At 50.7% G+C, this 13,445-nt stretch overlaps 2 protein-coding genes across 6 annotated transcripts in view; one reads left to right on the forward strand and one right to left on the reverse strand.

Annotated features, from left to right (window-relative positions):
- The window catches only part of LOC122427692 (tubulin alpha-1C chain), a 1,128,437-nt gene that overhangs the window by 364,040 nt on the left and 750,952 nt on the right, over positions 1-13,445 (forward strand). The gene's annotated exons all lie outside the window — the stretch shown is intronic.
- The window catches only part of FMNL3 (formin like 3), a 51,497-nt gene that overhangs the window by 16,791 nt on the left and 21,261 nt on the right, over positions 1-13,445 (reverse strand). For all 5 annotated transcript variants that reach the window (XM_043447316.1, XM_043447313.1, XM_043447315.1 and 2 more), the window contains exons 2-4: positions 3,291-3,374; positions 2,291-2,371; positions 1,932-2,008 (exon numbers count right to left, since the gene is read on the reverse strand). In XM_043447316.1, coding sequence (XP_043303251.1) covers positions 1,932-2,008; positions 2,291-2,371; positions 3,291-3,374 — 242 coding nt within the window. The remainder of the gene's footprint in view (positions 1-1,931; positions 2,009-2,290; positions 2,372-3,290; positions 3,375-13,445) is intronic.

The raw sequence follows: 13,445 nt of genomic DNA on the forward strand, positions 1-13,445 counted from the left end.
CCGTTTCCTGTCTGTCTGCTCTCCAGCTCCCCGCCCCCTTCTCATTTCCTGTCTGAGTCTCCACTGCTATTTTCGGGATCTTGACACTTTGAGGAGATGTCAAAGGGCACTTCAGCAAGGCCGTGAAACCAACACAAACCAGGAGGAGGAGGAGCTGGGGTAGCTCTGGAACCCTGCTTCCCAGCCTGGCCCGCTCCAGGCTCGAGTCCCCATCTTCCGAGGGCCTGGAGCGGGGACGGATCAGGCTGCTTCGGAGGCAGGATCCCCCTCGTGCTACCTTGCCCTGGGCTCCCACCGCCCTGGAGCTCCCATAGCCCTGCCTGACAGCCTGACACACTCTTCCTGCCCAGAAATCCAGGAAGCGTCCTGGCCTTCCCATATAACTCCACCAGGGGAGCACAGTTCAAATGACAGGAGCTCCTCAAATGCCAGATGCTGAGCTGCTCCTGGGAACCAAGGACCTGGTTCGGAGCTCTAGCTTGTGTGCCAACTGCTGAGAGGCCTGGGCCTGGGAACTACGCAGCTCTGGCCTCAGGGCCTGGCTGATGGCCAGAGGGGACAGCAGCAGGTAGAGGGGGCAGGCTGGGGGGACCGTCCCACACTGCTCCACAGCCCTCTCCGGGGAAAAGCAGAGCCCCCTCCTCATGCAGGAGGACTCAGTAAGGAGGACAGGAGGGCCCGAGAGAAGGAAGTAGGGAGGGGTAAAGGCCCGTCGGATGAGCGCAGGGTGGTGCTTGGAGCTGTCATCTGTGTCGCGTGTGCTCTCACACGGGGAGTAGCTGATGGGGCACTGCAGTTTTTCCTTCCTCGAGCTTCACCAAATAAAGGTGAAGGCTGAGTTACCCATTTCCTAGCGGATCAGTTCTCAATGTGTGGTTCATGGATGAGGTGTGAAAGCCAGCTCTGGCCACCAAGCACAGTGACCGCACCGCAACTGTCCCTTTCCTGTTCTCGCCCATGACTGCAGGAGGCAGCTGACTGCATACAGGTAGCCTGCACCAGGAGCCCGGGCGGGACGGGAGGGGAAGGCACATGATGTCATTTGGCTCTTTCTACTCCTGCTCCTGGGGCTGGAACCTGCCCAGAAACCCCCACCTCCACCCCAGGCTCGACTTTTCAGACTTCTCACTCCTGTGAGCTCTCAGGCCAGATCTGTAGTCCTGCCTGCAGTTCTCTGTCACTTTGTCTACGTACACACACACACTCTCTCTCTCTCTCATCTTCTCTCTCGCTCTCACTTTCACTATATTTACCCTGGCTGGTTACAGTTTTATGAATCCAAGACTGTAGCTCTTTCCCTCTATCTCATGCATTAGCCCTGTGCCTGCTCAGCAGGTTGTGGTTCCCCACTCCTCTGGAAGAAAAAAAAAAAAAGACTCATGTAGTTTTTAGGGGCCTAGGCAATAGGTTGACAGGACCTGGGTCTGGGACAACAGAAGACGTTCAGCAGCTGGTCCACCTGCTTTAGATCTTCCCTGAAGTTTCAGGAAGCTGCTTCTGCTCATGAACTAAAATTGTCTTATAATCAAGCAAATAGTCTTCTGGGCACCAAACAGTCCACAAACCAGGTCTCAGCAACCCAATGCAATACTTTCCCCCATTCCCAGCCTTCTTTGGGCCTCCCTTGGCCCAGCCCCAGGCCACAGGCAGACTCCAGTCTCAGCTGCTGTGGGAATGTCTTCCACTCAAAGCCACAGACCGAGGACCCCAGGAGAGGCCCCAGGCTTGCCAGCAGCATCCAGTCAGCAGCTGGCAGAGCTGAGGGGGAGAAAAGCCAGAAAAGGAACAGTCTGAAGCCCTCTGGGGAACCAAAAGGCATTCGTGAGGCAGCTCTGCCCCACAGCAAGGAGATAAACAGGCAAACTCTCCTCAGTGGACGCCGGGTCCTAAGCGGCCAGGTGGAAAGGCTCTGATGGTCAAGGGTGACTCACCCAATGTGGTTGGTCCGCAGTGAGATCTCCAGCTCTCTCAAGACTTTGGTTGACTCCTGCACTCTCCTCCTGAATTTCTGTGAATGTAGGATTCTCTGTCACTGATGGAGGCCCCCAAGTCAACTTTACAATACAAGCAAAAGGGGCAGAAAAGGAAAGGGAAGGCACCCAAGAGGGCGGTGACAGTCCTTCCATCTGTTCCTAGCCAGCCACTCCCCCACAACACAACACTCCCCCAGAACACAAAAACCCAACTCCTGCTGCTCAGAACAGTCCTGACCCATGTCACAGGGTTTGCCCCTAAACCCCACAGGACTGCAAAGGACAGCAAGAGGGGGCTACCCTGCTTCGCACCTCACCTTCCGAGTTACACTGGGGTCCAAGAAGCTCTGGAGTTTCTGGATGTATGTGTGAGGAGGATTCTTCACCTGGAATCGTTCCTGTGAGGGAAACACGTGTGTGCATGCAGACACTCAGGCTTCTGAGAAGAATGCTGAGGAAGCAGGGCACCCACAGTGTCTGATGTGAGGGGACTCCTTAAGCTCTCACCTGGCCCTTAACATCCCCCACACCATAAGTTCCCCTCCGTGACTTATCCTCAGGTACTCTTCTCTGTTGCCATCTTCTCCTCCTTCGATGAGTAATTTTGAGTTACTGAGTAGACTCAGTAACCCTGAGTCTAAAGTAATTTTCTTATGTTAACAATTAAGAGGCTGCTTGCAAAAAAAAAAAAAAGAGGCTGCTTGCAGCCAGGCCTGTCTGAGCTCAAAAACTCATGATTTGTTATCTTCAGACGTACACAGGGGAAAAAGCAAGGCCACAGGTGCGAGTTCTTGATTCTGACCTAAGTGAAAATCTCTCGTTTCTCTTCTGGCTCTAAACACTTTCATGTAGAGAGAGCTTCCAATCCTCACATTCTGAGATTTGGGAACAGAAGACTAGAGGACCGGGCTTCTCATTCCTAGAGGCCTGTAAATAATGGGGAAAAGGCTGCTATTTGCCAGGTCTGGAGCAGAGTGAAAGACAAATGGCGCTTTGGATTCCTCAGCCAGGCACAGCCCTCACCCTGGTTGGAAAGGCAGAAACAGGTTCTGCTGGGGAAACCACCAAACTCCTCCAGAGCAGACCTCACAGCTCAACAAACCTCAGTGGGAAGAAATCAAGACAGTGCTTTGTGGGAGCTAGAGGGGAAGCTGGCCTACCAGCCTGTGTCTGTTAGGAAATTGCTTTTAGAAGAGGAAATAAGCATGGGCTGAGGCCAAGACCAGGCCAGGGTTCCTCAAGGGACCCCAGGGCTGCGGTTAATGCCCAAGGCCCTGCCGCCGTGCCCAGCCTCACTTTCGGTCCCAAACCCTGTACCTGGTCACAGATGAGGTCCCACTTCTTCTCGTTGTCGTACTGCCGCAGGAGCCGCGCCTTGTCGGGAGGCAGGTTCATGGAGCTCTGAGGAGAGAACCTGAGTCAACAGGGCTGACAGGCTTCCCTCACGTCTGAACCCTCAGGTTTCACCCTGACATTCCATGGCTGAATGGGAAGGCTTAGAGGTGCACGACCATCTTCCTCTTTCCCCTTCACGTTTGGTTCAGTTTGGTTGAGCAGCGTCTTCCAAACTACAGGTTGTGGAATCAGTGTAGTCAGTCAAGAGTAACTTTATTTTGAATGAGAATGAACAGATTGAAATAGAACAAGAATTTAAGATATCAGAATTGATTGCAATTAGGAAGTATAAATAATGTTTCACAAAGTTTTTGCTTCATGAACAAAACACACACACAATGTAAGATGTGTTTCTTAACATGGGACTGGTCAAAAAAGTTTGAAAGTCACCAGTCTAAAGTGACAACATCAATCAATTTTCCCCCACAGTCTGAGAGCTGGGCAGGCTTCCTGTACCACACACACCCATGGGTGAATCCTGAGCCACCCATACATAGCCTGTGCAGATGCTACAAGTCTAACCCCTTCCTTCACATCCAGGACACCAGGGAATGAGCAGAACATCAACATGAAGATTACTGCTCAAGTTTTTAAGGAAATAGTTTACAAGATTTCAGTACTTTAATCATTAGTGCTAATTACTTATGACTTATGACACAGCTCCCAACTATTTAAGACACAGTGAAGTGTCCCAACCCCTCACTGAGACACTCTAACTGAGAGTACAGGACAGACCAGGAGTCATTTTATTTTGTTCACTACCATTTGCTGAAGGAATACATGAATACAAGTGTAAGTGAATAAAAAGCCAAGACATCCAGGGGCAAGCCCCACCCAGACCAGCAGCCCTACTGACCCCTCCTCTCCCGCTCAGGTCCAGCCAAGCCCCTCCTCTAACCAATCTGGCTGCCTTGGCTGCAGGTCACAGTAAGGCCTTCCTCTCATCTTCCTCTCCCTTACCTACTGCTCCAAGCTCAGCTCTAACTTCCAGGTAAACAAAGTGTGACCACCTGGCTTATCTCTGTTGGGTCCTTGACATCCTTGTCCCTGGGGACACAGATTGTTTATGTGCCCAGGATCCTGAGGAGTCATATTGGCTCCGAGTTATTCCAAAAACAGCAAGAGTATCCTGGGAGTAGGCTCTCTGTTTTCTAAGAAACTGAAAGAAAATCCTTAAACATAGTTTATTTCTGTTACATGTATCTATTTATTAGGTATTTATTTACATACATGCTATTAAGCCAGTTGTATGCTCATCTAAGGGCTTTCCAAGTGGTGCTAGTGGTAAAGAACCCGCCTGCCAATTCAGGAGACATAATAGATGTGGGTTTGATCCCTGGATTGGGAAGATCCCCTGGAGGAGGGCACGGCAATCCACTCCAGTATTCTGGCCTGGAGAAAACCATGGACAGAGGAGATTGGCGGGCTATGGTCCATACGGTCACAAAGAGTTGGACACGACTGAAGCGACTTCACACACACACACACGCTCATCTAAAGGACTGACTGTACCATTATTCATATGCCTCCAACCGCTAATGACGTCTAACCCTATGACAGGCACCAAGTGGAGGGTAAGCTGATGGTAAACCTATGGTTAAGAGGTCCTGGTTGTGGGGCTTCCCTGGTGGCTCAGTGGTAGAGAATCCGCCTGCCAATGTAGGAGACACAGGTTAACGATCCCTGATCCGGGAAGACTCCATATGCCATGGAGCAACCAAGCACGTGCACCACAACTACTGAACCTGTGCTCTAGAGCCTGGGGGCTGAGCTGCAACTACTGAAGACTGTGTGCCCTGTGTTTTGCAACAAGAGAAGACACTACAATGAGAAGCCTGTGCCCTGAAACAAGAGAGTAGCCCCTGCTCGGTGCAACTAGAGAAAAGCCCGAGCAGCAACAAACATCCAGCACAGCCAAAGATAAATAAATTAAAAAAAAAAAAACAGGTTCCGGTTCTGAGCTCTGGGCCAAGCTTCTGGCTGGAAACAGGGTCATTATGGCTTGAAAAAGGAAGTGGAGTTGGGATCTCTGTTCAGTGTTTAGAAATGGAAGAATTTAGAAACCCAGAAGAGAAGAAAAGAAGGGGAAGGGACCACCACGTCACCCTTCTCCCCATGGTTGCTCCCGCCCTGTGAATCTGCCGGAGCTTCGGCAGAGAAGAGGAGCTAACCGAATCCACCCCGCTGCTGATGGAGCAGGCCTGGCCGGACAGGCAAATAGAACCCCAGGTGTTCTCTTTGGGACCACCTGGCTAAGGGCTGATCTCAGCGTGTCTGTGTGGCCAGCAGGAGGCCACCACAGAACAGGGACCCGAAAACCAAAGGTGGCCTGGAGCAAGTTCTCCCACTTAAGCAGGGCCAGGCTGCAGCTTGCAGAGTTTGTGAGACTAGGCCTGGTTCTGGCCCTGTGCACGGCCTGAGGTGGCTTCACTGTCCTTGTGCCCCCCTCTCCCATGTCTGTGCCATGAAGGCAGAAAACAGTCGTCTCCCCTGGAAGCACGTGACTCGGGAGGGGGAGGGGGAGCTCGTCTCGGCTGTGGCAGACATCACATCCCGTCTACACCAACTTCCTCCCTCAGCCACCCGCTGGCAGCTGCTGGGGCCTCACACTTCCCCACCAGGTGAACCCCTGAGAAAACGTCTGGTCCCCCGGGACTTCAAAGACGAAGCAGGGTCACCACCTCTGGGAACCCCAGCCTAAGAGCATGGAAGAGGAACCTCAGGGAACTGGCCAGACTTTAGATGCCCAGGAGAGAGGGATGCCAGCAAATGGAAACCAGGGGTAGGAACATGAAGCAGCTCTGACCACAGGCCCACGTCCTCCGGTCTAGAGCTCTGGGTAACACTTCAGAGCAGTGAGGGTAGTTTTCTCTCCTTTGTGACTGAAGTGTGACGGGGAAGGAAGTGGGTGGGGGAATTCCCCAGCCTCCAGCACTCACAAGAAGTCAGTCATGGACTGTGGGGGGTGGGAGCCACCCATCACGGGCAGGGCCAGGGTTTGGCAGTTCTCTCCCCACCAGACAATGGCATCGGGGCCCCTGCCTCCAGCAGATATTGTGTGTGAGGCCAGCAGGGCTCAATGTCCTGAGGAAGGGCAGCTTCCTGAGTTCCGGGGACAGCCAGGGAGCAAACCTGCCAACCTTCCTTCCGGTTTCAGTCAGAGGTTGTTTCCTTGACATTTTCCTGCTGTGGCTCCACTGAGACCACAGGCTCTCTTGAGGCAGACGCCAGGCTGAGTTCTTGCTAACTCCTCTTGGAGACCCTCGCTGAAGAGAAAGGAGACTCGGCTGTTTTGGAGCAGAGGACACTGGATGTGGAACCAGAGAGCTCCAGATCGACTTCAAGCTCTTCAGAGTCACAGAACCTCAGAGAGCTCATTCACAAAACGGAGATAATCTCACCACTTCACAGGGTTTTATGAGGATTAAATGATAAATACTTTAGGTCCTAGTGAGTCTGGAACACTGTGGGTGTTCAACACACTTCCCTCGCCGCTCCTCCTAGAAACCCTGAGCGATGCTCTGACATCCCAAGGACCTGCCCTCTTGCTCCTTGGTTATCCTCTATTCCTGCCTCTGTCCCTCCTCCTTCAGCTCTGCTTCTCAACACTCTGGGGACAGAGCAACCCCTCACCCCTGCTTTGATCCTTTGCTGCTAAGACTAGGAGGCAGTAAAACATCACTGTGCTTGGGGAGGGAGGGGTAGACTCCAGCGAGATGGGAGAAGAGGAACTCAGACTCAAAGCAACTCTGGGACTGATTCCTAAATCAGAGGGAACCAGCCAGAAGTCTAATAATAAAAACCTATAACAGAAAGAAGCAGAAAGGGGTGGATCTGATGCTTCTCCAGCAAGGCGGCTCTGGTTTATGGCCAGTTTGAGACCAGACCGAGCGCCCTGCTCAGGGGCCAGCCCCTTCCATGGGAGCAAGGGCCCAGTCCCCCCAGCGAGGCTTCCTTACTCCCCACATGACCCTGTTGGCCCCAGAGAAGCAGAGGCGGCGGGAGCTGGCTCTGGTCACAGAGGTTCCTTTCCCTTTCCTGCTCTGCACCCCCAGCCGGTTAGCCCCTCCTCGCTTCCTTCCCACTGCAGGGGAAGGGAAATGCCGGTGGGGCTGGAGTTTCCTTCAAAGCTGTGGGTCCTGTACTGGGACTCACCCCTCCTCTGCCAGTCTCCTTGGGCCAGGCCTGGGGAAAACCCAACACACAGAGATAGGAACCACCCAAAATCCCCAGCTGCCTCTACTGGTCCCAGTCAGTCATGATAAATTTCAGGATCAGAGGCAAAAACGGCCTGAGGAGAGAAAGACAGAGAGAGAGAGATGGCTGAAATGTTCCTGCAAAGGGGATTCTGGAGACTTAAGGGAAGGCAGGCAAGGGCTGTTCATTTTGAGCAAATATAGAATGTGAGTTGGTGGTTTTCTTAATGTTTTCCCTCTCAGAACCACCTCCCCACCGAGGCCCTTATGGCTGGCCACTTCTCCCTGGGGTAGTAGCCGCAGTTGCCATGCTCAGCCCATGGGGAAGCTGAGTCTAGAACCTCCCCAGAGGTGAACTGAGGCACTGTCCCAGGCACCACATGCTACTGAGCCCTGGCCCCTGGTCACAGCTGCCAGCGAGTCCTCTCGGGCATCTGCAGATCAGCCCATTATGCGGATGGCAGAGGAGAAGGCGGTGAGGAGGTACGAGGTGTGGGAGTCCAGGAGACTGCTGGAGGAGAAGCTGGAGTACTATATTCCCACCAGGAGCCCCTCACAAACCAACATCTCTGCCCACAAGTCAATGGAGAAGCAGGCAACACTGGGCACAAAAGCCCACGCCTAGCCGCCAAATGGACCCAGGGTGAGGAGTGGCCAGGCCTCCCCTCCACACGTCTCTCCTGGTGGGCAGTAGGGGCAGCTGTGGCCAGCTGGGTGCTGCTCCCAAAAGCAAGAGCCCAAGGAGGTGGGAGGCACCATTCCTGCTACCCCGGCCCCCTCAGCGGCCATAGCCAGCCCTGCCGCGGTAGCAGCTCCCAGACAATGAGAGTTATTTTCAGCCAGCGCTTTAACACAAGCCAGCTGGCCAGGGTGCAGGGCGGGAGGCTCCTCCACCCGGCCCGCCCAGACAGCAGGCCCAGCCCGGTGCTTACGCTGCCACCCGCCTCTGCGTCACTGTTTGTTTATCACTGTTTCAGCGCAGCTCCTCCCAAAACTGCCCCCCCAAACCACAATATTGGCAAAAGGAAAATCAAAAAAATCAGAGTGTTTGAGCAGAGGTCCAAGAGCTAAAATTAAGAAGGTCCAGACATGGGAAGCACAGCTTCCCCAGCCCCGTGACCGGTGGGTGTAGCACAGCGAGGAAGCGGGCTGGGTCGGCAGCCAGGTCTCAATGCAGCCCCCACAGACAGGCCAAGCCAGGCTCTGCGGCCAACTTAGGAGACGGAGCGCAGGATGGCTCTCCTCGCCTTCCTCCCACCCATCCTCCTTTTCAGAGCTCAGGTTTGGAGAAGATAACATGAGACAGACAGAGCCTGGAAGGAGCCCGAGTCAACCGGGAAAGGCTCTGGGAGAAGAAGTGCCCTGCCGCAGAAAGGAAATCACAAGAACAGTTCATGACACTTGGCTGGAGGAAGAGGGAGCCCTGCCCATGATGGAGTGGGGTGAACACTTGAAGAATAGGAAGGAGTGGACCGGGAGCACTCACCTCCCTAGATGCGGGGCCTGGTGCCGCCAAGTCCCACAGCCTCAACAGAGCAGCTCCCTGCCTACCCCCCTCCCTCCATCTGCAGCCCCATGCACATGGGCTCATGGGTGTGACACAGCGCTCACCACACACACGGTGCCCCCAAGGCCTGAGCTGCCCGACTAGACTTGTGGGAAATTTACCGCGGTACCTTATGACAAAAGACATCGGAAAAGTGGGTGCTCCTTGACTTAAGCGTCTGTAGCAGCTTAGGTCTGACTTTCTGGTTTCGTTGGCTTGAAGCTATCACTTTGGGGACGAGCTGCCAGTGAAAAGCCAGCTTTCAGAGCCCTGTCTGGAGAACGTGCTTCTGTGGTCACTGATGACTCTCTAACCAGAAGTGACTTGCTGAGCAGTTACGGGCCAAGTCCCTGAGCAGCCTGGAGGAAAAAGAGATGGATTTGCCAGATGTCTCAGGCTGAACTCTGCAACTCACACCAGGGAAGTCGAGTAAAAGCGAGGTCCTGGAAGGCCGGTGTCAATCAAACGAAGAGGTGGCTTTATCCAAATGCAACTGTACCCCAGAGGCCTCCTCCGCACCGTGGTCGACTCCTGCCTTGGATCCTGAACTGGCGCAGGAAGTCCGTTAGGCCCCCAGGGCCAGCAAAGCCCCCTAACTCTACTCTCTGCCACGCTGTCGGCCTTACACCTGACATCAGGTGACCTGGGCAGGTAACCTGGCCCTGGCTAAGGACGCCCTCTTGGCCTACTCAGTCAAGAAGCATATACTCTCGAATAGAAGAACTCGTGTTAGCTACGGGCCCCAAGCCCCAGCTTAAAAACACCACTGCCACAGCAACTTGATCTGTCTGCTGGCTCCTCAGCCCCTCCTCGCGGTTAGCCAGACCCACACACTCCCCAGTTACGCAGAATGGAAACTATTCTGCTGGGGGCAGCTGGCTTTTCCAAAGCCAAGGAGTCTTGGGGTAGACTTACATTGTCCCTGTAGCCAACCGAGGTTGACCCTTCCCTTTACCATATTCTGCCTTCCCGCAGGGGGAGCCCTTAGGCAGTGCTACCTCAGAGGGGACACAACATTTCTGGGGTTATACCCCACAAAAGGCATTTTCCTCTTTCTCCTCGGACCACAGGCCATTACTCACTAGGACCCAAGCGTGCCTCTCCCAGGGTCTCTCATCCATTCCTTTTCTTCCCTTCCCATGGCCACCATCAGATGGGCCCTTGTTGTGCACTCCTGACCTTCTGGGATAAACTTCTAGCTGGCATCCCTACTTCCAGCCTGCATGTGGATGGAATTTCCAAACTTCCTAGCACATAAGATAAATCATCCTTCTTTTCAGTTCCGAAATCTCTGACTCCTTACCATTTACACAAGAAAACCTAAACTCCTTGGCTGACTGTTCTCAGCATCTTAGATAAGAAACAGCTTCAGAGCTAAGATTTTTTCCAGGTTGGCCCCAACATCTCTGATCAGCGTATTGTCTCCTGGGTTCTCTTGGAGCAGCTACTCTAGTCATAGGATTCACTTGTAACTCATGTTTCCCCAATCTTCTGAATCCCTACCTATTACTTCTGGACTCAAAATCCAACTCTGTGTCTACCCATCATAGCTTGGTCCCTCTTCTGAGCTCCAAAGCATAATTGTAATGTGAAGAATGATAAGGCGGAGACCTGCTTGTTATCCCCAACCTCCTCTCATCTTCCTTATTAATGAACCTCCAATGCTTAGCTGAGTACTTAGCAACCCAGAATTAATACATGTCTTTAAACAACAAGGTCCTACTGTATAGCACAGGGAACTAAATTCAATATCCTGGGATAAATCATAGTGGAAAAGAATATAAAAAAGAATGTATATACGTGTATAACTGAGTCACTCCACTGTACGGCAGAAATTAACACATTGTAAATCAACTATACTTCAGTAAAAAAAAAAATTTTAATACAAAGAATTAATATATTTCTCATCTTTCCTAGCATTCAGATGTGGCTATGTGACCATGTGGGATGTGAACAGAAGTAGTGTGTATAACTTCTGAGAAGTATCATTAAAGGGAGGGAATATATCTTTTTTTCTCCTTTCTGCTTCCAGCTGGCTGGAATGCAGAGACAACAGCTGGAACTTCAGCAGCTATTCTGGAAAATGAGGTGACCTTAGAAATGAAATCCAGATGAGTGAAGCAAAGAGAAAGAAAATACCTGGTCACTGATACTATGGATCTCAACACAAATTGAATGAGGTCATATAGTGCATTTTCATGTGTGTGTTTCCTTTATTTCAATTAGAATACAACTACTGGAGGGAAGGGGTCATGCCTTATCCTTCTTTGAGTCATGTGCAGGTGCTTAATAAATAACTGATTGATCCTGCTACTACCTCATCCATCACCAAGTCCTTTGTTCAGTCCCTGGTTATTTTTGGAGGGGATTATCCAACTTCTTACAATTGTCCTTGCTATTTCTGGTCTTATAATCTGCCTTATGTGCTACAGCCCAAATCACTTTCCTTAAATGTTGCTTCTCCCCCGCAGCAAATTCCCACTTCTCATTGGGTTTCAACTCTGTCTTTCAGTTCATGTTATAAGTCTAAGATACTCCCCTGACTCGTCATCTAACCAGACTCATCTTAAAGTCCGCTAGACCACAAGCTCCTGAGCACAGGCATCATCATAATCAGCTTGTGGATCATTGCAGTAGGTACTCAATAAAGATTGAGCAAATTGAATTTCCCCATACATATACTCTTCATCCACTCCCTAAGATTTCTCCTCCATCATCCTCAGAGATCATCTCCTTCCCAGTCGCCAGCCATGACCTCATCCAATTCACAAGGGGAGAAATCCCATCTTCTCTAGCAAATCTGTCATAAGTAAGAGTGGGAAGGTTTACACTCTCCCCTAAAAGTGTCTCTACACATTCCCTAATGCTTTTAGCATGTGTTCATGGAGTTGTGATGTACAGCTAATGTCTCTTCACTTTTTCTTGGGTGTTTAATAAATATCACAAATCTCAAAGAGTGGCTAAAGCACAGAATGAGGAGCCACACTGCCCTAGTATGAATCTTGGTTCCACCACTTACTAGTGTGGCCCTGGGAGAGTTATTTAATTTCTATGAGCCTCAGTTTCCTCATCTGTAAAATGGAGGTATAAATAGTACCTACTTCTTAAGGTTGCTACGACAATTAAATAAGTTAATATACATAAAGCATTTAAATCAGAATTAGGTAATAAATGTTACACATAAAGCTAGCTGTGTTCTTCTTGGTTTTTTGTTTGTTTTTGGTTTGGATTTCTTATTCAACAATTAGCACAAAGTAACTATATGCCAGTCACTAAGCTAGAAGCTGGAGATATAAAAATAAATAAGGTAGGATCCCTACATTCAGAAAGTTTATATCCAGAGGGCAAGGTAGATCAGCAAGCCAGGGATGAGTGCACACAGTACTGCTGTCAAATAGCTGCATATGGCACTGTGGGATCCCAGGGAGGCAATGGAACAGAGGAGTCAAGTAAGGCTTCCTGGAAGAAATGCTACAGGATTTACTCTTAAAACATCAAGCAGGAGGAAGTTAGGCAAAAGCAATTAAGCAGGGGAAGATGGTGATACTCTAGGCAAGGACAAGGCATTTGCAAGTACACAGAAGCACATAACACCACAAAAAGTCCAGGAGTCTTCAAGTGATCTGCAATGACAGAACGAAAGCATATATGAGGAAATTACAGCAGGCAGGGAATGGCCAGATGACACAAGGTCCTAGGAACTAAGGTAAATCAGTGGGCCTGAGTAGGATACTAATGACACTACTATTAAAATGAAAAATGGAATAATGACAAAAGCTAATAACATTTATTGACAAAACTGAGATAAGAACTCTATATAAATTATCTCATTTAATTCTCACAACTAGCCTATGGAGTTAGGACCAAAATCATTCCTATTTTACAAGTGAGGAAACAAAGGCTCAGAAAGGCAGGCCAGGAACTTGCCCAAGGTCCCACAGCTAGTATGTGATGGAGTTGGGGTTTGAACCTGGGTCTGACCCTGACTTTGTATTCTCACACAATGCCTCCTCTGAGACAACCAATTGTTTTAGCGTTTCTCTGAACCTTTCCAGATTGCATGCATCCTTCAGGATTAATATGATCAAGGTGCCTCATGAAGCCCCCTTCAAACGACTCACACCTCTGCACACTCCGTCCCTTGAACTTCTGCAGGGCTACTGCCCTCGCTTCCCATCCACGATTACACTCCATCATCCCTTTAGTGTATTCTAGGCACCATACACTGTGCCAACTGGAAGTCTTGTTTTGTCTGGAAATAACTCTTACATGTTTACCAAAAAAGGGAAAAATTGTGGCTTATAAATATCTACTTCGGGCTGAGCTAGATCTTTT

The sequence above is a fragment of the Cervus canadensis genome, chromosome 25 (genome assembly GCF_019320065.1).
Source record: "Cervus canadensis isolate Bull #8, Minnesota chromosome 25, ASM1932006v1, whole genome shotgun sequence".
NCBI lineage: Eukaryota > Metazoa > Chordata > Mammalia > Artiodactyla > Cervidae > Cervus > Cervus canadensis.